Source organism: Amblyomma maculatum, chromosome 3 (assembly GCF_055883805.1).
Source record: "Amblyomma maculatum isolate TAMU_Amacu chromosome 3, ASM5588380v1, whole genome shotgun sequence".
Lineage (NCBI taxonomy): Eukaryota > Metazoa > Arthropoda > Arachnida > Ixodida > Ixodidae > Amblyomma > Amblyomma maculatum.
Window position 1 is genome coordinate 156,976,842 of NC_139346.1, and position 26,189 is coordinate 157,003,030.

At 46.9% G+C, this 26,189-nt stretch overlaps 1 protein-coding gene across 1 annotated transcript in view; it reads right to left on the reverse strand.

Moving 5' to 3' along the window:
* Nucleotides 1–23,159: 23,159 nt before the first annotated feature.
* The window catches only part of LOC146196589 (membrane metallo-endopeptidase-like 1), a 30,383-nt gene continuing 27,353 nt past the window's right edge, over nucleotides 23,160–26,189 (reverse strand). The window contains exons 18-20 of the mRNA XM_084597041.1: nucleotides 25,647–25,754; nucleotides 23,981–24,057; nucleotides 23,160–23,265 (exon numbers count right to left, since the gene is read on the reverse strand). Coding sequence (XP_084453167.1) covers nucleotides 23,160–23,265; nucleotides 23,981–24,057; nucleotides 25,647–25,754 — 291 coding nt within the window. The remainder of the gene's footprint in view (nucleotides 23,266–23,980; nucleotides 24,058–25,646; nucleotides 25,755–26,189) is intronic.

Genomic DNA, 26,189 nt, shown 5'->3' on the forward strand with positions numbered 1-26,189 from the left:
TACATTGCACTTTGGTACTATGCTCATGCTGTACATGTGGAGCCCGGCTAGCGCTGCCGTATTGTATTCAGAAGGGCAGTGCTTACCGCACTTGCTGCTTTTTTAAGATAACCTCTGTAGTGCCACGGCCGCTCGATGGAACGCACTGCGCTTCCATCGAGCGGCCGTGGTAGTGCTTTCGGTGGCACAGACTGGGCACTAGGGTAACGTTACTTTTCTGCGCGTTAGGGTAACGTCGGCAGTGTGATAGTTTATGCAACTGCGCAGAGGTGAATGCCGCAGGGTCTACGGTACTACACAGTGAATTCTATACGAGGGCCACATCCAGAGTTGTCAGTGCGTTATGGAGAGGCGAGAAGACGGCTTTTCTCGACGTTCGAATTAAAACCCTAATGGGTTGTCTCGTCACTCAATTCTATCTTTGGTGCCGTACTAACGGGACAGCTGGGCCTTCTGTTCGAAACAGCGGCCCGAGGTTTCCGAATGTGCCGCCCGACGATCAGAAGCCCGATAGCAAGCGGCCGATGGACCACAAGCTAAGCGGCAAGCTTATCCGTGCCAAGCGGCGCCGCCAGTCGTTCGCCGACAAGCCGCACGTGTTTCACCGCAGTGAGCGTCGCCACGTGCCCCAGGACTTGCCGTCGCACGCGGATGAGACCGGGAGCATCTCAAGCGTCAGGTGAATTGGCTGTCACTCTGCTGCTTGCTAGCACTGCGTGCCGCAGGCATTGAAAGAGTCTTAAGGCGAAAGCCTTTCTAGGCTCATGGAAGGAAATCCCTTGCGAGAGAGGCGTATTTCCGTCTCCTCAATGGTTGGGTCCCGCAACTTTTTTCTCCTCACTGGTTGCCTCTCAGCGGGTTAAATGACAATAGTTACCAAAAGGTGTCTCTGAACGCAACCTAAAGCGTACTGCCACGTACCACTGGACGAGCAAGCAAAGCAAATATTTGTACTGAACACCCGCAAAGGCCTATTTGGTTACATTAGGCTGCCATATGGTATTCCATCAGCCCCTGCCATATTCCATAGGAAGATGGAAGAACTGTTGAAAAATGTGCCAAGCACGGGGAACACTCCCCAGGAATGAGCTTGATAGTTTTTTTTTAATGTTGCGGTAAAAAGATAAAAAGTTTCTATAAAGGATTCGAACAGATGTTTTATGCGCTTAGTGCCGAGGTAAGTAGTGCCAATTCATTGCACCACTGAAGCAACGAGTGCAGCAAGCTTTAAACCCGGTATTATTCTTTTTTACAATTTTTCCAGTGACTCTAGACCCTACCGTTGAGGGAACGGAATCACGCGCGCGAGAGGTGTGCTAGGGTTGCGCGCGAGATTTGTGAGCAAGATCTACTATCCGCGAAATGTTTCATTGTGTAGCGTTCCTGCCATCTGCAATCCCACACTTGAACGCGCGCCAAGGTACGCCACGTGGCAGGAACGATGATGTACCGCCAAAACACACTTGCCGGAGGAAGTGTGACTGCGCCTTTCCTTTTCTGTAAGTTAATTATAATTATATGTAGCACTGCAACGAACGACAATAAAAGACAAACGATGAGAGGCAGATAATAGCAGAGGAAGGGTAGGCATTCGCCATTCCCTTCTCAAGAGACATCTAAGAGAACCTCTGATTTTCCTTCAAGAAGCACAGAGACATTGAAAACATGCTATTTTCTTGTCGGTATCTGTTTCAAACACAATTCTACAACACGCGCGCCACACTGTGCGCATATTTTTTACTAGAGTGCGAGGGGCAGGTAGGAGGGGGGTTCTGAATGATAATAGTCTTCAGGGGGCACATAATCAGCTTCGGGCTGTCCAGGAGGCCCGAGCAGCGGCGGAGAGCTTCGGGCTCTCTGGTGCCGACTTGGGTGGTGGTGGTGGTGGTGGTGGTGGTGGTGGTGAAAGCATTTATTATATTACAGAGAGGTATATACACTAGGTGGGATGCCTAGACAGGCACTCCATTGGCGTTTGCCGCAGCCCGGGCGCGCTGCGTTAAGACCTTTTGGGCCTCTAGGGTGCAGCAGCCGAAAAGGGTCGGCTCCCAGTTCTCTCGGGTGGGGTTGGGGATAGGGGGCAAAGATGGGTTTTTCAGGCAGGCCCACATCATGTGGCAGGTGTCAGTCACCTCCCCACATTATTGTATTGGTGAGCAGGCGCAGAAGCACTCGCTCGTTAGCCTTCCCCATTCCTTTGCACGGGGTGGGAAGAGTTTGGTGCGTAGATCTTTAATATTCACATATTTCTTTAAATTTGTAAACTGGGCTGAAATCAAAGTCCTGGTCCCCGTCGGGTCCCGTGGGTAATGCCCGGAGAGAGAGCGCGCGGGCGGCGGCGTCGGCTGCCTCATTCCCTTGGAGACCTTGGTGATCTGGAGCCCAAACGAGAGATCGGTACGCGGGATTCGAATCTCGACTACAATTTTGGTATATGCGGTAAGCTAGGGGTGCAGTCCATCCTTGCTGGACGTTCCGACAAGCCCCTCGCGAGTCAGTTATGATGTATTTGGAGTAGGAGTCAGAGGCTGCGAGGGCGATGGCAACCTCTTCTGCGTGGGTTGGTCGTGCCGACGTGGGAGCTGCCCTCTACACCTGGCGCCTAGCCAACTGTCCTTCAGGACCCCTACTGTGGGAAATAGTTTTACCAAACCAAACTGGCAGGTGGCTGTTGGCTGTTGCGACGCGCGTCTTTCTCTCCCTCTTCTTTTTATTTCTTCTATTTTTCTCTTCTATCCGCACGAGGCAGCGGAGGTGTCTCAGCTGCAGAGCCAGTAGCAGGCCCGTGCATTTTCTTTTCCTTATCCTTACAGTCGCAACAGGAACTGGCAGTTGTCAGAAGTAAGCCGACTTAGCATCGTGGGCCATCTTTGTAGTTGTTGTTGTGGCTGTAGGAAGAAGGAAAAGAAAATGCACGGGCCTGCTACTGGCTCTGTAGCTGAGCCCCCTCCGTTGCCTCGTGCGGACAGAAGAGAAAATAGAGAAGAAAGGTACTCTACTCTCCATACCTCCACTTCGGCATCTCTCTTTGCGCTTTACCCTTGCCTTCCTTCTCTTCCTCCCTCTTTTTAAGACGTGGTTCAGGTGTCCACAGATGAGACAGACTACGTTAGAGAAATGACGCCTCAACAAAATGCGTTCATTTTGCCTACCTTGTTCCAAACACGTCCGACAAATCCCGAGCCAAATCTAGGGCACGGCGACATCCTTTCGTCTGAGCGAGCTCTATAGCACTGGTTTAATATATTGCATTAAACGCAAAAGATAGTTTTGGACATCAATTTGTCTTGCCTGCTACGCATCACTCGCTTGCTCAAAAGTATGAAAAACTGTTTACATTTGTCTCCCACACCTTTGTTCACCCCATCTGTGTACTATTCAGGAAAAAAAAAAAGCACTCTCGACACTACTACAACATGTTGCACGCTATAAGTGGTTCCTTAAAACGTGTTGCGTAGAGCCCCGCTCTAACTAGAAAATACTTTGGTAAATTTTGTGCGTTACTCGACATTACATAAACTGTATTAATGTAGTGGAGAGTAAACTAATAAGATAATGACCAAGACAGGTTTCTACCCCACCGGGGTGGTGCAGTGGTTACGGCGCTCGACTACTGTTCCCAAAGACGCGGGATCGAATCCCGACCTCGGCGGCCGCTTTTCAATGGAGGCGAAAAGCAAGGCGCCCGTGTGCTGTGCGATGTGAATATGTGTGGAGGATTGAGTAAAGTTAGCTAGCGTGCTGTAGACCGTAGAGACCTTTGGCGACATCGTTCCATTTCCGAGTAAGCCCCAAATGAAACGCGCAGCACAGACGCCTGGATCGGATGCCCGGCGGGGTCAGCTTCGTATATGCGTGCCTGGATGCGTGAGATCGACTGCCCACGCTCTCGCTGAAGCCCCCCCCCCCCCCAGACTTTCGCCGAAATTACCAATTTTCACAGAGATGCGGTGTGTTTTCCCGCCTCCCCACCCCGACCTCGACCGAGCACAAGCCACCCTGCTGCGCAGATTACAGACACACTCAGTTCTTAATCGCTCCAGGCTATCACTAATTACTAACGGAGAATACGACCCCACATGTCCAAATTGCAACAGCGGAGAACCCGTCACTCAGGTGCACATCCTCTGGTGATGCGAAAATAACCCGCCCCCAAAGGCCCACCTGCGGAAAACTGGCACCAACTCCTCACCAAGCCAGACAAGAACACACAACTTGCACTTATTTCGTGGGCCCAGGATGTCGCCCCACCTGGGGGCCACACAGGACCCACCTGCCCTAATTCACGACATCTGGGGCAAATAAAGTTGTTCTCTCTCTCGTACATGCGTGAATCGCCTGGTGATGTCATCGGTCATGACCGAAAGATACGTCACGATGACGTCAGTTCCAGATATATTTGTCCGGCCGTGACGTCATCATGACATGACATCCGGTGATGACGTAGCGTCCGGCCATGGACGATGACGCTACCAGGTGATGACGTCACAATCTCACGGTATCCCACGGAATCCCGCCAAGAATTAGTAGTATATGACACTTCTCGCGGACAGACACTCCGCGTACAGACACTCCTATTAAGACTTTCACCTCTAAATCTCCTGTGCGGCAACACCGCTTTCTAAGAACCGATCTAAGAACCGGCCTCACTATTGTCACATAACCTTGCTCACAACTTCACACCCAGTAGAGAAGAGAAACCCCGCTGCGAAGCACGTGGAGACAAAATCAGTGTTAACAATGTAAGCACGTACAAGACTTGAAGTACGAAAAAAGCATTCCCCTGTATCTTACGACATAGTTATTTGCAATTCCAAGGATTCGAATGGCAACTCAAGTAACGTTTTCTTTTCTTTTTTTTTTTTTTTTTTACCGTAGAACGCGGTTTTATTAACCTTGTTTTTGTTTATGCGTCATGAAATCCAACACAACGCAGTTCTGCACGCCCGCATCTTACAGGCTTACTCAATTAGAAACAAGTGCAGTTAATTGCACTGACTGTCGTATTCAACATTTTCGGGCAGCCCGTGGACGCCGCCGCCACCGCGGCCGGATTTCACCCACCAGCCGCCACGCATCGCACTCGGCTCGCCCTGGTTTTTGGCAGCCACGGCAGCTCCAACTGTTGCTGGCGGGGCGGGGCCACCTCGACCACTGCCGAGAGGTCGGGCCAGGGTACTCAGTCCGACAAGCCCACTGCCGCCAATTATTCCAAGACCGGCGCTGACCGGCGTCGTAGCAAGAATTGGACCGGCAGCCTCATCGCAGGACTCAGTGGTCAAGGTGTGGGCTGCCTCCAAATGTACAGTTTGAAGTTTATTTTTTTTTTAGTTTCCCCATAGAAAAACTTGCAGGATCCTGAACAAAAGGTGCTTCCTTGCACCTGACGAGGTTCAGGACCCCACAGGATTTGTACTCTGGGGATGCATCGGCATACAGTTTAAACATGAAAATATCGTTTTCTTTGTTCAGAAAGATACAACTAGATACAAATAATGAAACAACATAGCAGAAACTCAATATACTCACAAAGTGTTTTAAATCAGCCATCTCGAAGCACAAATGCACGGAAAAAAATTACATATGTAACAAACAATAAGGAAGACAACTTAGTACATATTTTAAGACAGTCTGCATGTCCACACTCATTCACCTATTTTACAGATTTCTCTCTGTAGTAAAAAAAGGAATAAAGGAGAACTATACGTCATTCAGAGCACGCTTGAACGCATGAAGTGATGTGTGCCATTCAATTAAGGTAACAAGGTGCTTATTTTTATTGAAAAGCATAGATATCTTGGATCTTAGACTTTGGCCACCATTGTTTATCCATAGTTTGCAAGAAGACATTTGACTGTGTGAGTTAGACTGAACTCATAGTTTAAAAACAGAGCAAAAGGATTAAAAAGTTCACTTACTATAGCTGTCTGCACAGAATTTTAACTAGGAAGGTAGTGTCTGGACAGAGAAGAAACTAAATTTCCCCCAAACACATGAAACAAGATAACTCCTCATTTTCTATTTTGTTTGTTTATTTCGTCTTCAGGGCGAAGATGTGGTACTTCTGTTGAGTATCGCTGAATCCGACATACATCAAACCCAAAAAACTGTTTTCTTGAACTGCCGTTACGTTTCGAAACTTTAGTGTTCCGCGTTACCATTCGCGATTGATTGAGAACGTGTGACCACGCCCCTACGCACCACCGTCTCAAAAGTTTGCACACCTTAGTGGCAACCATTAAGGCAATGCCTCTTGGTAGTCCTTAAAAGTGCAGATTTCCTGGCTATCACTTAATACTGTGAGACAAGTGTAGAATTTGTAAAACACTGTTGGAACGTACGCATATTTATGGAAATGGCCTAACTCTCATGTAGGCCATGCATTGTATAACCGTGGTTCTCATAACGGCATTAGTCATTGAGGCACCAATGGCATTCATTTTCGATACAATGTTTGCATCTTCGCAGCCTTTTTCCCATCAGGCGGCTCATGCGCCATTCAGGCTTCAGGCGAAGCTGGAGGCTCCGCTTCGCCCTGTGGTCCCAGCGGTCGCCAGGGTCGGCGCTCACATCGAAGGCCCTGTGCTACCCGCTCCACAACCCGAGGTGAATGGCGGACGTCACCTGATAGGGGGGCGACAGCCCCGCATCCTGATTCGCCACCAAAACCAGGTGGTGCTGCCGGGCCGCGAGTCTCCCAAGCGTGCTGGACAGTTCCAGCGCTTCCGCGGCCAGGACCGCTCCTTCGTGACTGCCATGTGTAAGTGCACCAAAAAGGTTGAGCATATCTTTCTTGGAGCACTCTTCAAAGGTACATTAAAAAATCTTACTGGGTTCTTGGCGTCTTCAAGGGCCGAGTACGTACAAGCGACAGTTTTACTACGGCCTTCACATGAGCTCGTGCTTGCGCAAATTTGTATGAGCCGATCGCTGATGATATATTGGTCATGACAATCCGTTACCCTGTTCTCATGGTTCACCTGGATAGTGTTGTGTGCCGGCAGGAGACGGAGTTTCAGTAAAGTCATACGACGCAGTCTACCTAACAGAGAGTTCTTTGCAAAGCTGCTGCTGCGTTAAACATTCTCAAGGCTTAGTTTCTGACAAGAAATGTAGGAGATCATACACTACTAAATGTGCGACAGCTTTTTTGTTTCCTTTTGCTTATAGAAAAGCAGTCCCCGCTTTCCTCTGCTTTACGTCGTATAACAACGAACAAGACCTATATAGGTGTAACGTGGCTACTCGGGGTCTGGGCTGAACGGTTCTCTCTCTCTCTCTCTCTCTCTCTCTCTCTCTCTCTCTCTCTCTCTCTCTCTCTCTCTCTCTCTCTCTCTCACACACACACACACACACACACACACACACACACACACACACACACACACACACACACACACACACACACACACACACACACACACACACACACACACACACACACACACACACACGCACACGCACACGCACATGCACGCACACGCACACGCACACGCGCACGCACGCACGCACAAATGGTGCTGAGCGATTCTTAAATACGGAATAAATACGCTATAAGAGCGATAAAAACAGTGCAGTAAAAAATATGCAATGCACATGCACTGACTGTTTGTTTTGATCTGTATCATTTCTAAGCCGTTTTTAAGGCGAGGCTGCCACTCCATATGCAAAGTAGCAACAGCCAAGCTTCTCGGTGTTCTGAAAACGCACAATGATGGCGGAGAAAGGAAAATGCAAGGAATGCGTATACCTTGCAGGTGACATCTCCTTCTGCTTACAGAAGCCCGCTTCATGTGCAGCCCAGATTCTAGTGCTCACTTTTACAGCTATCAGGCTCATTTAAGCCACTTGTATGTGCAGCGTTATCACAAACACCATAAAATGCATCAGGTTACTTGAACTTCTACTTTTGAGTGGGACAAAAGGTGCCGAGGGAGGAGACCTCGGTGAAGTGAGAACACCAGCAGATAAACTCGGGAACGCTAGAAGAACTGCGGACATGCGCAGAGGGCAGTCATATGACAACAAGTTTAACTTTCGATAAAGAACACTTCCTTCTCACGCCTGTATTCTATTAGTCCGCTGTTTTGTGCTGCGGTCATTGCGAATGACTTCATTGAACACTCTGTAATGTTATACACTTTTATGGAGTTCTTAGAACCAAAGGTCGTCTGGTCGTCTCTCCCGATCGTACTCTGATTAAGACGTAATCCAAAAACCGTCGAATGCTGTGTGATAGGCTCTCAGGTCATGAGACCACAGGTGTTCGAAAGAAATCAGGAGCCCTCCACAACAGCGTTTGTCATATAGCCCATGCGATGCCATACATAGAGTGTTAAATCAATTTAAATTTGACCACTTAAGGCTGAACCAATTTTGATTAGACGTCTTTAGCATGAATACGGTCAATTTTCCCAAAAAGGCTGCAAATACATTAGCTTATAGCTGCAACCAGAATGATTGCTCTTCTCCGAACCATACCATACCATACCATACCATACCATACCATACCATACCATACCATACCATACCATACCATACCATACCATACCATACCATACCATACCATACCATAACCTTACCATACCATACCATACCATACCGTACCGTACCGTACTGTATATCATATCGTACCATACCATACCATACCATAGCACATCATGCCACACCACGCCACACCACACTATATCATATCATACCATATCACACCATACTGTACCATTCTATTCCATACCATACCATACCATACCATACCATACCATACCATACCATACCATACCATACCATACCATACCATACCATACCATAACATAACATACCATACCATAACATACCATACCATAACATACCATACCATACCATACGTTGTGGACAATTCCTCTGCCCAAGGGATACATACGCTGGCGCGGTCGCCACAACGTAATACACCGTACCATATCATATCATACCGTACCGTGCCATACTATACTGTAATGTACCGTGCCATATGGTACCGATCCGTAACCTACTTGCTTTAATTTCAAAGCTGCAATACTACACTGATACAATATAGCACCAAATGACCGGTAATCTTTTTTTCCTTACTGTGTTTCAGTGACATCGTTTCACTCGAAGCATCAAGACAGCGAAGACGAGGACCCCGAAGAGCGACGGTGAGACAACTCCCAGCTTGAACTCCCCCCGGGGGTTCCTTGGAAAGAAAATCTTGCGAAGCGGTATAGACTATGCGCAACAATGCTTTCATTTCAAGTGCCTGCAAGCTGCAATAGCGGCTTACCCACCACAGAAAAGGACGGTTACTACATAGAAAGGAAGAGCAGCTTATGTTACATATTTAACTTGTCGCATTACTTCCTAGTTCCTTAAGAAACAAACATGTGGAACCCATGCGTATTACCTTTCGTGTTGCGAAGTTTATTACCTGCAAAGTTCGCTTGTCGTGAAACCGCGGTCGTTCACGAGGGCACTTCTGCCAACGTCCACTCTCCTTGTGCTGTTAAGCTGGTATGCCACCAAGTCACTCCGGTCTCCCAAACCCAGAATACTTCCGTTTTCTACGTAAGCGAGCTATGACAATGCAAGGCGAACTTCGTCCAGCACAATATTATGGCATCGTGTGATGCGATATTTTACTGCGCCCGACTCGGCAATACACCACCATGTTGCTGCAGCTGCGAGAACGTCATACAGAATTTGCTTGCTCCCACTGTTTCAAACTTACGATTACTGCGTGAGTAAAAGTGCTTCCTTTTATGAGGCCTGATATGCAAGGTGATTTATTTCTAATGTCTTTATAAAATGTGCCGCTATACCGCGGCTCTTAAGCGCGGCATTGACCTTAATACTTTTGTCCGGCTTGCAGGCTGCGGCGTCACCAGGAAGTGCTGGCGGCTCTGTGCATGTGCGGAAGCATGACAAGCGTGACAGGAAGTATCGCCAGCTACTGGTTCATGCCTGCCGCCGAAGCCATCGCCGTCATGGACAGGTATTTTTTTCTAAGACTCGCAATACTTTTCCAAAACCAAAACCGTTGACTCTACAGCATCGCACGGATGGTAGTGGGCACTAACATACTTGTAGCTCAGATGACTTGCGCTACGTGCAACGAATCTAAACGCATCGAATCGGGCACATGCTCACTCCGGGTGCACTTTCAAGCGTTTCCTGCCTGTCGCATTTGAGAGGCTCTCAGTCTGTGGAGCGTGTACTGCCAAGGTGTATACAGGCGGCATCATCCGCATCCCGCACAAGCTGACGTCTCCTAGGAAAACTACGTATCCCTCCAGCGATGCAATAGCAAATACGACCTCCAGGATTAATATGATGGCTGCCGCTTTAGCTTTCTGCCCCGTATGCTTTGTATTGTGACACTCGTTTCTGAAACTCTGTGGTGCGCAGTTCGTCGCTGTCATTCTGGAGCTGGACGCTGATCACCCTGCCCGTGTCCCTGGCTGCATCGGCGCTCTCCTCCGTCTGCGTCTACTACGGAAGCCTGCACGCCAGGTACGTGGTATGATCATGACAATGATAGTGGTGGTGGTAAGTGTGCTGGTCTGAGCACTAACTGGGTGAGGGGTCTGACGTAAACTCTGTGAAGCTTAAGCGTCGAACACTACAGACTCCTATTGGTTCACGGAAGCGTTAGTATGTGTTTCTTTTCGAATGCTGCTATTGCGAGCAGGACGCTCCCAACACTGCTTGTGTGGTGCTCGCCAACTCACAGCAGTATCACACGCACAGTTGACCTATGCGCTAAAGTAGTGTTGCCCGTACCCACAAGTGCCCAGCGAGCAAGATGTTGATGCACAGAGCACGGTTATTACCAAGTATACCGCCGACATGTCGGCCGAAGACAAAAACAAATCAAAAGCTAACCCGTGGTGTGCACCAAAACTTCAAAATTCGCTAATATCACTGCATACGCACAGTCCATTCGGTCTTTCGAGTGCCTAATTTCTATCCATTTGAGCGCGTCAGTCCGACGTGTATATTATAGAAAGAAAACGTAATAGACATGTTGAGTTAGGGGCATGCCTCGGGGAAGTATCACATCAAATCGTAACTATAAATGTTTCTGTACTTATTACGTGCAGTCTACTTCGAGAGTATGCATCTTACTGTGCCCCGTCGCATGTGCATAATTCGATGAAAATATATATATTTTTTGTATGAACTGTGAAAGTTAAATTAACACGGTTAACTGAGATTCGCCTCTATCAATATATTTCCACTACCTATCGACAATGAGTCTATTTTACTGCAAATTGAGTTTTTATACGCGTGCTAGAGAGAGTTCAAAGAAGATGAAATGGCAAGTATCGCTATACCTGGCTGTTATCACAAGCTATACCTGCTAACGTCCGCTCTCCTCTTACAGTTCAGCAAAAGCCCGTGTGATGTGCATTCTTATTGCACGTTAAAGAACCCCAGGTAGTCAAAATATACGGCGTCCTCTCTTACGACATGTCTCATAGCTTGAGTAACTGTTGTACTTTAAACCCCACAAACTAAACTAAGCCAAACCAAACTTTCTACCGTTAAGTATCATTTTCTCGCAAGCGGTGACGTCACGAGTTTAAATCGATCGGCTGTGGACAAAATGTTCAATTTTTAATCCATTCGCACAGTAATAAATGCGTCCCGCTCACGCATCAACATGAAAGGAAAGACACAGTATATGTCACACTTATCCTGCGGGCACCTGAACCGCACCATAAAGGGAATTGAGGGAGATGGGAGCTAAAGTGGAAAGGAAGAAAGAGGTGCCGTAGTGGAGGGCTCCAGGGTAACGTTAATATGTGCACTGACATCTCACACCACGCGGACGTCTCTATGTTTAAAAAGGCAATGTTGTATAAAGTTCTTTTGAGCGTAGGGGTTTTAACTCAGCCAAGCTGCACCTGTTCCCACTTGTCGCCCATTTGTCAAGTATGGGAGGGGAGGTGAGGTGATTACTATAAGCACTGGTTCCTGTTTTGCTTTCAGTGATAACCAGCTCAACGCACAAGCAGAACGGATCGTTTCCTGCTACGCCAAGCTCAGGCTAAACAGACTGGAAAAATATAAGCAAGTGCAATTCTGTTATTCACGTTTTTATTTGACAATAGCGTATAACAAAATTCGTCTTTGAAAGGTGGCCGGCAGCACATGTAGCGTGAGCACCTTGATTGTGACAATTATACATTTCCAAATTAGGCCTGTATCACAACTATGAAGTCTTCATTTTGGCATCGTCAAAGCGACTGGAAATAGAATACGGTTGATGCGTTAAAGAGCGCCTGTGGCTGATCGATCAACTGGTTATTAAAGTAGGACGTGCCTTATGTTGAATTCCAATGGCAGATCGCGAGCGCTCGGCCGGAGCACCAACGGAGCGCCTCGCTCGCGCTGAGATCCTTTCCTCCATATTTGCCATTGGAACGCGTTCGCTCCCGCGGGAGCACTATGTGCAAGAAAACCTCTTGAGGCGGCGCTAGACGCGACCGGATTATCATACACTTGAACGCGCACCAAGGAACGCCACGTGACAGGAGCGATGGCGTACATCCAAACGCGCACTACTGCGCCTATGCTCCAGAGTAATCCCACGCGTGAACGCGAAACAAGGAACACCACGCGACAAGAGCGGCAGTCAGTCTTGACGTGTAAGGAAAGCGGGTACAATGTCACGCTGGCTTCCGGCCAAACCTGCCGATTTCGGCAGAGCAACTATCGTTGCTCCACGGAACGATCCGGGATCGACGCGAGATCCCGATCTGCCATTGGAAAAGACAACTCGCGCTCCCGTTCTGCCATTGGAATAGAATTTCTGTGGCCAGAGCAGAAAAACCTGCCCCAGATCTGCCATTGAAATTCAACATAACAGTGCTGCGCAAGTTTTGTCGTGTATGAAGCTTGGCTTCTAGACGCCGTTAAATTCGTAGTCTGAATAAACTGTGGAATAAGAATTCACCTTCAGTAAATTATTTTCTTACAAAAATTATGGATGGCTTACATCTGAACGAACAGCCTTTGCTCTCAAGCAGTCAATGTTTAAAATAAAGCTAGTCTGCAAGCTGTGTTTACACTCATCAGCAAACGTATCGGGGATAGTTCCATTTCTGAGTTATCGCAGTCAATAAAAGTGATCCTGTACAAGGTATTGAGTTTGTGAACGCTAAGGGAACATGTAAAGGTTACGACTAGTCTTTAAGAACGTGTAACTTTTTGCAATTGTGAATTATGTTCATTTTACTACATTTTTAACGACCACCGGCAGGAAATTAAGCGAGGTTTCACGCGATCTCACCTTGCTCTGAAAGCATTCACTTACTAATAATGCTCCTCCCTCCCTCCCTCTCCCTCTCTCTCTCATCCATGTGCTGCAGGATCTTCGAACTGATAATTCTGCTGTTTTGGCTTGTATACTCTGGAATTACAATCGGGTGCAGGTTCATACAGAGGCAGTAAGTGTGCTTTTTGTATCCGTGCATTAGCACATTAAGCACTTGAGTTGCTGACGCATCCTGTCTTACAGTATACCTTGATGTTTAGTGCATAGCAATTATTTCACCAAGAAACTAAGTCCGTCTGCAGAACACAGTCATCTTTTCCTGAAGACTATACGCATATTCTCGCGTCACTAGAGATGTAAACCGTCCACGGTGAGGTAGTCTGCTTCAGCAATGAGTCTGCTGTGCCTCGTATGCTTCGTGGTGCAGGTCGTGATATTTGTGGTATGCCAATGCCTACGGTTATGCTGCTGTTCACGTGCTGCGATCGCGACAATCAAAGAAACAACTGTGAAACTATTTGATGCAAGTTAAATATGAGCTATCTTATAATAATTTGAAGAGAACTCTGTGCTAGTGCCCAAAGAAGCAAGGACAAATCGAAATCTTGCAAACAGCATCGCAACCTACATTGAAGTACAATTAACAAAGGGGTACTCTTTTCAGCGTCTGCTCACAGCCGCCCTTTTGATATATTTATTGGTCGCCAAAATTGCATGTTTTTACTTATGCGTAGAAATATAAGAGTGACCATTGAAAGGTGTTAAGCTTAGAGGCTTGTCAGCAAGAATAGAGTTTGGCAGAAGTTAACAACCCAGAGGGTTTTTCAAAAATTGAAGACATATAGTTAGCCTCCAATGATTGAGCTCCGATGGTCTGGTAAATGCTCTCCTTCAAGGTTCAATAGCAGGTTATGTGGCCTGTAGGCTTTTGACCATTCTTGTACGCAACGGCCGTCCACGACAAGTAATTTTCCTCCTCAGTCCCATTCATTCAAGCTCCATGGAAAAGTTGCCGGGACATGGAGCGGCATATTTTTCTTTGCTCATGAGTCTGAACCTTGAGTGGTTGCGCAGAAAAAGCTCATTGGCTAAAATCGCTAAGCCGATGCTGTTTTCTAGGTTTTGTAGAACAGTGATGACTGAAGTGACTTTTTTTTATAGGGTTTACAACTAAGACCGCGGAAGTGTTACAATAGACAATGGTTGAGATAGCCCACGAGCAGTTCAGCCCGGCCAAAAGAATATAAACAACCAAATAATTTGTTCGAAGAAGGGGAAAGGCGCAGTATCTGTTATATTTGTTTCTGTGGAAGGTGGGAGTGTAAGCGGAGAAAGAAATGGGTGCTGTAGTGGAGGGTTGTTGTGTAATTTCGACCACCTGGGGCTTTTTAACGTTTACTGGCATCGCGCAGCACACGGACGCTTCTCCGTTTCGCCTCCATCGAAACGCTGCCGCCGGTGGTCGAAATTGAACCCGGGAACTCCGGCACAGCAATCGGGCACCTTACCCATTGCACCATCGTGGCGGGGCGCACAAAGAAGGGCCGTGTGAAATTTCAGACAGTTAATCTCACAACTGTACTCTCGCGCTCATATGAACCTGCCATAACAGCCTACAAGCCGTATCCTACAGCCTTCGTAGCTCCCACAGCACAGCTTTTCCCTTTTTCTGAGCAGTCCGGTGTTTCTGCTGCTGTTGTAGTGAGCTCAAGCGCAAAATTAGAGACGGGCGCAGATGCAACGAAGGCTGAATCCACCAATGAAAACATGTTTGCTGAACTGTTATTGCAGAACATGTAACCCCTCTCCTGCTTGGGCAGCGCTGCTGTCTGCAGTATTTGGAAATAAATAAATAAATAAATAAATAAATAAATAAATAAATAAATAAATAAATAAATAAATAAATAAATAAATAAATAAATAAATAAATAAATAAATAAATAAATAAATAAATAAATAAATAAATAAATAAATAAATAAATAAATAAATAAATAAATAAATAAATAAATAAATAAATAAATAAATAAATAAATAAATAAATAAATAAATAAATAAATAAATAAATAAATAAATAAATAAATAAATAAATAAATAAATAAATAAATGTGAACAGAATGCTTGAGGAAAGAATTTGCCACGGAAAGCAAGTAAAGAGCGAAAAGAAGGTCGTACGTGCTAGCTCTTCGCGGTGCTGTCTTGCGTGTTTGTGTGAACCAAATGAGGCGCGAAATCCATGACTAACTGCGTAAAAAGGTGATTTTATAAAAAAGTTGCAGAAGTGCAGTCTGTATATCAGCTTTTTGATACAGCTAGAATCACGTGATGTAAAGCGATTGTTTTTGTTAATTCGGTGAACACTGTATGCTGTCGTCGGAATAATTACCGGTTGTTAAGAAGTGGCGACAAATACATGAACCCCCCACCAGGTTTTCGGCGACAGTATGGAGAGAGTATGCACAGGAGTGTGGCCACATCATCTACTCCATATAGTGTCACTATATTTAATCTATTTTCAGGAGGGACGTTATTCCTGCAGTAGAGGATGCGGCAGGAATGTCTGTGCCCATTCTCCTTTGAACGGTTGACTAAAAACGATTAACACGAATGCAACGACGATGACGATTGTTGCAGGGACCTGAGCACATGCTTCCTCGGTGGCATTGTATTGCTGGCGTCGGCGTTGCCCGGATCCGTAAATAAACCACCGAAGAAGCCGAGCCCGGTCCAGTTCCGGAAAAATGTGGACGTGGACGGGGACGAGACGCCGGACTTCCGGCCGGCCGAGCAGGGCTTCGCCTCGCGGGCCAACAGGCTGCCCTGGGGAACCATCATCATCTACGGCGCCGCTTCAGTACTCACTAGGGTTGCCGAGGTCCGTCTAATATTCGCGACCAATAGCGAATGAATGTACCGTCTTTGCCAAGAGTAACCAGGCGGCGTGTTCCGCTTCTCAGACGGAATTCGCGCCACTTCTGAGCTGTATATCTGTGCAAAGTAAAGACGAGTTTCTGTCCTCACTTCTTAACAAGTCGTGATCAGTCTGGAAATCAATGTTGGCTTTAGACTACAAGCGAGAAGCAAAACATGCAGCATGGTTACTTTTGGCAAAGACGGTACATGCATGCATTTGACGCTTGCGTATAGGCTGATTACTCTTGTCTATATTATTCTGTGGATGGATTTTTATCGTCAGCGAGTACATTCAAGATGCGCTACGTCGAAGCTGCCGCACAGATCAAGCCGTTAAAGGCATACCTGCAGCATTTGTTATCCTGTGCAACAGAGGACAGCTTGCAGTTTGTATTACTCAGAACACTTCGCCAATCGTACTGTTAGTGAAACTGCTCCTTTCTTTCCTTATTATCATAATTAGCATAAAATTTTGAGATAATGTTATGTCAGTGCTGCATTTGCGTGGAAGTATCACGACTAATCTGATGTTCGCGCAGCAAAACTTTGTAAGAGTTAGCTGAGCTCCCTATTTGTGCAATCTTGCATGTCGCCCAACATGTGCGCTTAAGGTGCCGCGAGCTGTGTTTATATAAACCGGAAACGGACGTAATTGCCTACAAATAGTGGTGGCTGTGACAGTTATTTGTCTCAGCGTACTGCTCGCATTACTTTCACACAGGATGCAAGCGACCATGACAACTCCTGAATCGAAGCTTACTCAGATGCAGGCACTGAAGCTAGCCTGAGCTGGAAGGTCACCCTAGAAACCAAGAGAGATATTTGACGGAGCAACATGCTGTTTACTTGCAATACACCATTTCGTTGTCTTCGTCAACGTGTTCCGCAGAGCACGGGTCTGGCCCAGGTGGCGTTCGACAACCAGTTCTGGAGCCAGCAGTCTGACCTGGTCAAGCAGGTCCTGCTGACCATCGCCTCGTCGCTCATGGCCGAGTTTATGACCGCTGCCGCGCTGTGCAACACCATTCTGCCCATCGTCATAAACCTCGTCAGTTCCACCTTCGTAAACGTGATGTCTCTTCTCGTCCTTGTCGGTGTCTCTGGCTGACACCATGGCTGGCGGATGCCAGACTGTGACGCCTCATGACAAAGTAGCTCTGTTGCAAATGGATTACCTTTGTGTGACTTTCTTAAAATTACGCGGACAGAATCTTCGTTTTGTAAGACAATAGCGGATGAAATATTGGGTATTGATTAAAGTGCATGTGCGCGAACAAGGGCTCGTAACTGTAATACCGTTACGTCATACCCTTAAGGGCAGAGAGAGTTTCAATATATTTTCATGGTACAGAAAAAAAATATATTGCTTACAACGGAAAGAAATGTTTCAAAAATTAGAAGTGATCACACAAAACTTATAAAAAAATATACCAGTCAGAAAAAGAACAAAAATCATAAAACCAAGGATATATGTATATAATTTCGTGCTGTATTATGTCTCAAAACTAGTATTAGAGGTTACAGATATCTTAATGTTGAGCTTTTCGGCCAGTGAAAACAAACAAACGCTCTCCACTGTTAAAGGATATGACGTGTAGACTCTGCTCGTTTCATACCCTTGTAAACACTTGTGCCCCCTGGCGCCTTTTGCAGTCCACGGACACGGAGCACGACGCCCTCTACTTCGGCCTGCCCGTGGCTGTTGGCGCTTCGGTGAACACAATCCTGCCGGTATCGCTGCCCCTGGTCATGCTGCACGACATGGCGCCGGTCACACGCAAGCAGTTGGTGAGGAGACCGCACAAGCTTTTATTAGGGCTTATTTATACCTTCGGATCTATCATAGCATATTTTTGTAACATCGAATGTTGCCTGTTCAATGATTCAGTCACACATTTTATTAATCACGCCCCTCCTACACTTGTTCCCCTTTCAGATTCTGACCGGTGCCTTCGTGAAGACCGTGGTGGTGGCCAGCATCCTTGTGTCTATGAACACCACCGGCGAATATGTTTTACACAGCACCAGACAATTTAACAGCACCGTGACACTGGACACTTTTACACTTCGGTGAACCGGTTAAGAAAACACCAGTGCACACCACCTTTGGGCCAGCAAAAGCAAGATGTTGGCACATAGGTGTGCTATTGACATCGCTTTAACGTTTCCAACTAGGCGCGAAAAATCAATCAACTAAAGAAAGTAAAAAGAAAAAGAATGATTTGCAACATTCCCACAGTAGCTACAAGCGTTATTATCTGTGCAACAGCTGCCTGCAAACATAATTAATTGAACACAAAAACCATCGGTGAAACAGTCGTGCGTTGGCCACGACAGCGAGATTAAAGCACAGATTGTGATGCATGTAAACAAGTATATATGATCTTGACGAGTGCACAATAGTGCCATTGAGTTTGAAGAAATTTTTTTTAAAGAAAGAGGCGCTGTCGTTTCTACTGAGTAGGAATCTTGGAAAGGGCGAATATCGTACTTGTATTGGCTAATAATTGATCCTAAGAATGGTAATTTTTTTTAAAAGATTTCGTAAATATGGTTTTCTTAGTTTCACACGTATCCAATTTGCAACGCACTGCCAGGGAAAAGCTCCGCGTCGCATCTATGTACCGGAAGCTGATCCCGTTTTTCTATTTCCTCTTCCTTACCACATTGAAGCGCCATTTGCATAGCTTAACTGTTAAGGTAACGATAAAAGTAGAAATAAAATTACAAGGGTTCAACACTTCTGAACAAAGTATTGACCGAAAGCATTAGCTGCGGGTAACCGAGCGTTCTTCTCTTTTTCTTCTTCCTCAGCCCATATATAAAGACCCACTTTAACCAAGCCGTATGAACATGTCTTAGTGGCCTATAGGGATAACTTGAATGCCAGGGTCCTAGCAGGATGATTCTGACATAACCGTTCCATGTGAAACGAGAGACTCAAGTTGGCAGCTCTCCCAGCTCTCGCCCTAGTGTCATGAGGGGTGTTACGTCACAGAGTCACGTGAGTAAGACGTGCCTACCGGCCGCGTTACGCTGAAGGCTCGAAACCTAGAGTAGTATTGCTTTCGCAATAAAAGAGGGATTCCATCTGCTGTCATACACGTTAAGAAGCAGGGCACTTGCCGGTTGCATAACGGAAGTAACACTGTTTGGGGCATGCTGTTCTATTTTTCGCTAGGTTGCACAGTGGACTTCCTGCACTGCACCGTTTATAGGCCGAACATACGCATGGCGACAGCGTACACACATTACAAGCATGCTTTGAGTACGTTTTGAGCTCATTTTGTGCGAACTAGGATGTACAGCCGCCCACAGACTTAACACGAACTTAAGAGCCTTCCCCCCCCCACTCGATGACTATCGCTTCGCGGCGCTGGCGGCAAACCAAACCAAGCTTTCCTTCGTTCGTGTTAGGCGTGTGGGAAACTGTACATCATCTGGAAACCATAGCGAACCTGAGGGCGATCATGACAGAGGACCTATCGGGAACTCAATTTTCCCATCCAGTGGTGTCCAGAAGAAAAGTGAGCCAAGTTGAGTTCGAGCGCCAGCGTTAGTACTAAAACAGTAGCTGCGTTTATGCCACACAACACTTGGCCATCGCTGGAGCGTTTCGTCCTACGTGTTGCACATTACGGTGTCTACCAGGTGCTTTTCAGAGCAGCCGGATACTGTAAGAGTACTGCTTGTCCAGCAGCGTAATACAGTGTTGGTGGACATAGAAAAAAAATAGCCAGGTTTAACTAATATCTGTGTTCTGTGAGCAACCGGGCACGTGGTTAGACATGACACGTCGCTTCCACTGTAGTCCCGCACGGTAAGCAATGTCGGCCAGGTGGTAAGACGCAGCCTGTCGTCTGTATTGAGCCATTCTGGCGCTACTTGCAGGCCTCTCCATGGCGCTGCTAATAACGGCGAAACAACTTGTGACAGAGAGCTGTCATTATCATCATTATCATAATTATATTACTGACTGCTTCCCCATGGTCATCGATACTATCATCGTCACGTTAGAAAGGAGAGTTATGATCAGTTTCTCACGGTCCCGCCGTTGTACGCCTCACCCGCTGGCTCTGCTGTTTGTCCGAGGCTGAGACGAACCTTAAAAATGTCAAAGGGAGGAGGAGGCTGGTATAGAAAACTGGGCGAGTTGGATAGGATTCATCTTAAAGCAGCGCGAAAACACAGGACTAAAAGGAACAGGAGACGACACAAGCGCTTTGTCTGGCTCAGGAAGCCTGTCAACTTTTTCGGTCCACTGGGGAGAGTTACCGTGCACGTGTGCGGTGCCGGAGGTGCTCCTTGTGCGAAGCAAAGTGGCATCATCCATACTGAGGAAGCTGTCGTTGATGAGGGTAGAGTCACCTGGCGGGTTGCAGAATCTGCAGAGCTTTGCGAACTGAATAGGTCACGTGGGACCCACTCAATTCTAACCTTTTGCGAGATGAGAGCCGCCAGACGATGTACATTCTGGTAAATTTCTGCGCGGCGACTGACGCGTCGGAGCAGACGTGTTGCTTGAAGGGCGTCGGTGCGGATGACAATTTTGGCTGTAGGCAGTAAGGTAATGCCGGATACAGCGGGAAGCGCGTCTTGGACGGCAACCAGCTCAGCACAGAAAGAAGGAGGTTCTGCGATTGCGACACAGTTGGTTGGTGCCTCGGAGTTAACCTTGATATGAACGCTTCAATAGGTGGGCGATGGATTCCACAGATAGCAGAAGAGAGGCTTCAGTCATCACACAGGGCACGCTGTATAGCTCTTATATAGCCTATATAGCTCACGTCTGGAATACAATCATCTACCCTGCTGTCCTTTACTCTGTCCGGGTCATAACTATGGACAACAAGTCAGTCACCAGACTGCATTGAACATGGGCCATGTTTGTTTGGCGATCCACGTACGAGCCTAAAGTGCGGCGAACGAATATACTCTGGAGCCTCCGGGGAGGCGGACTTTGCCCCTCTCGTCCGTGTGGTGTTAGAACTTGGGCTTCAACGGTTCCTGTATTTCTGCAAGCAATACATAACTTCTCCTAGCTAGCAGTTCTTCAGTCGCATGGTTCTATTCACCTTGTATAATGGCTGACCACGACGCGACGCTTCGCCATGGCGCTCTAGTTACCGCTTACGCTGAAGCCTCCAGCTACTACAGCAGCAATACTTGCGTTTAATTGGACAGGCGGACTTCCCGAAATGTTCAGCTTGTGGTATTACGTAGACCGTGCAGCATGTATTAATGGCGTGCCTAGTGTATACGCGCGAAAGGATAATTCTAGCTACTTCCTTGAAGCGTTTGGGCAGCAGGACTCTCTTGGAAGATTTACTACCGGGCGCTTAGTCGGACAGGTGGAAAACACTGCAGGCAATGCGCGCATTTTGCTATTTCTTGAGCGACTTGAGACAGGACTCGCGCTTGTGAGACAAATTACTGTGACTTATACAGTACGTCATACCCTTTCTCATCACATCGTCACCCACTCATGACCCTCTTCTCCTTTTAAAAGCGAAAGCTATTACCACCCTCCGCAGCTTCTTCGTCGTGTGCGCGTGTTTGACCTTAAACGGAGAAGAAACCACGTGGCAGCTATGATCAACGTCAGTCAGCCGCGGCCACCGATGGCGGCCGAAATCGAGGTAACCGCGCGATCGCTTCTGCCTACTCACGTGACAAACATGACGTCACTCCCCCACAGCTAATTTGGAGCCCTGGCACTCGCTCTGTCAGCCTCAGCTCCTGCTGAAAATAAAGACGAAGCTGCGCCTTAGCCCTAGCCAGTGCGCTCGCCCGTGGGCCCCGCTAGATGCTTCCATAAGTGGTATAAGCCATACGGCCGTTTGCGTTCTTTTATTACACCATATTTGTTGGTGCTGAAACCCAGGAACGAAGCAGGGTCCTTTAAATGCCAGTTCAATGGCCGGTTAAATGAGGCCACCGACGTCCTGAAACGTGTCCGAATGCTCCGAATGCACACGGGCTCAAAATAGTTTTTACGCGGATGCTCTGCCAATTCGGTCGCGGCAAGAGGAGCGGGGTTACTTCCTGCTATCGGCACTTAACTGCATGTATTACCCATCAGAGAGCGAGCGAGAAACAACTTTTAATGCCAAAAGAGTAATAATTAAGGCGTGTCGGCCTAGAGAGGATCTTAACGTAAATTAAATGAAGGTAATACCGCAAAAATATCCTGGCACCAACTGCGATGCTTTCGCTCTGAAGACGTCACACGAGCCTGCCTTCGGGGCATGGATGTGCCTTCGGAGTCCGCCATACAAAGGGACAACGTCCTGATGGTGGGGATTCACTCCTTCCGGAGGGTGCTGACGGATGTAATTCAGTACTTGCGCAGTCCTAAGCCAGACTGGAGACACTTCGTCAAAAAAGTTTATTGGGCAGTGCGTGATGTCTGCAACGCTTGTTATTATTTATGGCATTGCAGAAGCTCTGTAATACATAAAAATACCTTTATATAATTAGTGGCTGGTTTCCCTGAAATAGCTAGTATAGTGTATCATATCTACAAACGCACGTGTTTAGTAGCTCTGGTGTTATAGCTGAGCTTTCCCTAAGCTGTGACCACTTTACCGCCACATTAGCAGGCAAGACTGCGGCTGCTGCTGTCGAGAACGTCGCGTGAGCAATCCGTAGTGCCGGCGCTCAGTGCGAAATCGTTTACTGACCCAGCAAAAGAAGTGCGCGCACATCACCGGTTTGACGATGACAGGAGGCAATGACACTTTATTTTTGGGGAGGAAATGAAGTTTCCCGTCTCGCGGCCAGGGCCCACGCACAAGGAGGCAGGGCTGCGCAGATGGTGTGTGCGCGGCTCCACACAACTTTTTTTTTCCTCCTCTCTGCCCACTCTGTGATGGTGGAAAGGGGAGGGCAAGATGCAGGAGTCTCTTTTCTCCTGCCCAGTCATGGCTTGAGCTTCCATCAGCTTTGCACTTTGCGGTACTCGACCGACGATGGCTAGCCGCCCCAGGCGCTGCACTTCTGATGAGGGTTCATGGGGCTGCCCGGGGCACATTCGAAGACCCGCGAGAACTCGCGAGAGTTCTGCAAGGCCAGCGTCACCCTGCGCCAACGATAACGGCGGTAGTGGTGACGATGAGACGCAAAATAACAGAAGACGACATCGATTTCTCACTGCGATAGCGACCATTATATAAGGTCCAGGATATTGAGTATCTGAAGACATTAGAAATATGTGGTCATTTCGTGATATTGCATAGTTGTTCTCGCTGCCATTTTCTAGTCGGATAAGCCAGGGCCCGCCCGTTTTAATACCTAGGTCCTCCTGCACTGGTAGGAACTACATCGCCTCGTAATAACGATGAAATAAAAGAACACGAATCGGTTAAACAGCGGAAACGAAATTTTAGCCCTCGTTGCAAGGCTGTCAAGAACTCTAAAAACTTAGCACAATTAATGCTAGAACTGGGCTATGTTTCGACCTTGGCGCCGCCAGCGGACAAGTTAGCACTTGATGCATCTCTAGATGCATCTCTTGTCGCACATGTTAGAGGTACCTACACTTCACTGTACACTGGCACTCTTCAGGAAGTACTGTACTGAAGGTTTGCTACGACGCCAGCAGTTTCCGCTGCTTAATAAATTGCAAAAGACGACCATACTAGAATGCTGGGACGAATTACTATTGTTCTCATATCTGAATTCGAAGCTGCGTGCAAAAAGGCCATATCACTGACATAATCCGGACCGCCACACCTTTTGTAACTCATAGCTTGGGAGGGGCAGGCGAATAAGCAGGAAAGTTCTACAACTCTTACCTCTCTTTTACCAGAGCTTGGTTGGTGTTGTACATCTGGTACGTCATGTAGTCCTGGTTGGCCTTGACGCAGTTGTCCTAGAATAGAAATCGCATGACTTAGGCAACAGTAGAGGAAATAAAGAGGTGAGATTTGAGTGGATCGAAAAAAAAGATGCCTCAGAAGTCCTACAAAGGAAAGGGTAGCTAGTGAAAGAACCTGGCAGTTTCGGACGAAATGATTTGTGTACAGTCGTTTAGGCATGTACGCACCCTTTAAGGGTACGTCGTAGCAATTCGCAATTTGCAAAGAGAAGACGTCGCATGAAAGCCTAACGTTTCGCACCATGTGTTTTCGATGATGCCATTATCCCTGCTATCATTCCAACATTTTTTTTTACGCTACGTTAGTGAACTAAGCTCAAATCTGCCGGTGCAACAGCAGCGCCGCATGGCTCTCCTAGCGGCTAAAGTCGAAACTGTGTAGTGAGTGTGCGACAACAGCGAGAAACGTGTTTAGCGGCATCAAGTACGCTTCATTTGTTTCGTTTTTTTTTAATTGCGCTTTGCAAGTGCATTGGTTTATGCGTCTTCACATAAATCTGGAAGCCATCACACTTTTTTTTTTTTGGAGTGTCGTAGCAATTCGCATCGCTCATGATGATCTTGAACCGCCTCTAGAAATTTCACTGAATTCGAGGCAAGGGGCGTGAAAAGTCGAGGCGCACTCATGGATTGTGGAAACGTTTCACAGTCGTGGATCGCAGCAGAGGAATTCATGATAATTGTTCGGGAAAGTTTTTGGTGAGGCTGCATTTATATTTTAGTGTTGCAGAAGACTAAGCATTATTACTTTCGTCTATTACTTATGGTGATATTGTTTTCTGTTATAACTGGAAGTGAACGCCTTCGAGACACTTTGATGGCAATTATCAAGTGAAAGTTGAATGATATTCGCAATAAGCGTGGTGTTCCTGCTAAATCACTGCATAAACGTTTCTTGTGCATACAATTTCTATACCGCTTAGAATACTGTGCTAGCATTACTTTTATTAATGCGAAAGCCTTTAATGGCTCATGCTGTTGTGGACAAAATGTGTCCCGCTATTGCGGCAGCTCTGATTGGCCGAGGCGGGATGACGCCATAGAGGTCTCAACCAATCACGAGCACCACCACAGTAAACATGTATGCTTGCCTTATATGTTCATGTGTCCATCAATGAGCAATTATTAATTAATAAATAATTGTTTACTAATTGATACATAAGTCACTCATTGATTAACAGATTACTGACTAATTATTCAACATATAACTAAGGACAAATTATTTGATTAATTACTCATTAATGCTATTGCGTAGCAGAATACGGCCCTCAGACTTTCGTCTTTCCCTACTTTAGTCGCTGGAGTCCCTCGTCATTTTTTTTAAAAACACGCCCTTTAACACAACCAAGTTTTTCAACCGGCACAGCTAATGGTGCATCAAATCACAAGCGCGGAAATGACGAAATGTTCATTTTCATGCAAGCACCGACCAAGCCAATCCCGCTCATTAAGCGACATTATCGCGAAATAGGTACTGATTGCTCGCTTTAGAGGCGTTGCCTGGCAGAGCTCACAATTACCTAGGAATGAAGAAAAGCACAAATGTGCCACAAAACGAAGCGTATTGGCAAAGCGAGGCTCACCAGAACGTAGTAAATGAAGAAGAGCTTGTCTGAGGAAAGGTGCTCAGCGTTCATCATGCGGAAATCTCGCTGCCATATCCTGAAGACGTTCAGCAGCTGATGGAAAGCCTGGAAAGGTGCGCAAAAAAATGGTCGCGATGAACGGGCGTGAAAAAATAGCGGATTAAGTCTGATTCACGTGCAAGTGATTGAGCTAATTGTGCTCAAATGGAAGCGAAGCGGTGAAGCTTCCAACGTGTTGGATACTCGTGGCCCGAACCCCTCGAAATAGAATTTGGTGCCTCGATGGTAGAAATTGTGAGCGCTAAATTTTGCTTGCATGTGAAGCAGCCTTTATTATGATCTGTGATTTTTGTTCGTGCTCGTATATCAGCTGACTCGAAGCAATAGGCCCACGAGTAGGGCAAGAGTGCTGTGAGCAATTTCTTGCTAGAACGAGGCACCCGCACACTCGGTCTTCATCGCCACACCAGTCGAGTACACCGAATGAACTATGCCCTATCTATATATACGTGCCAGCTATGAGCCCCTATCCACGTGAAT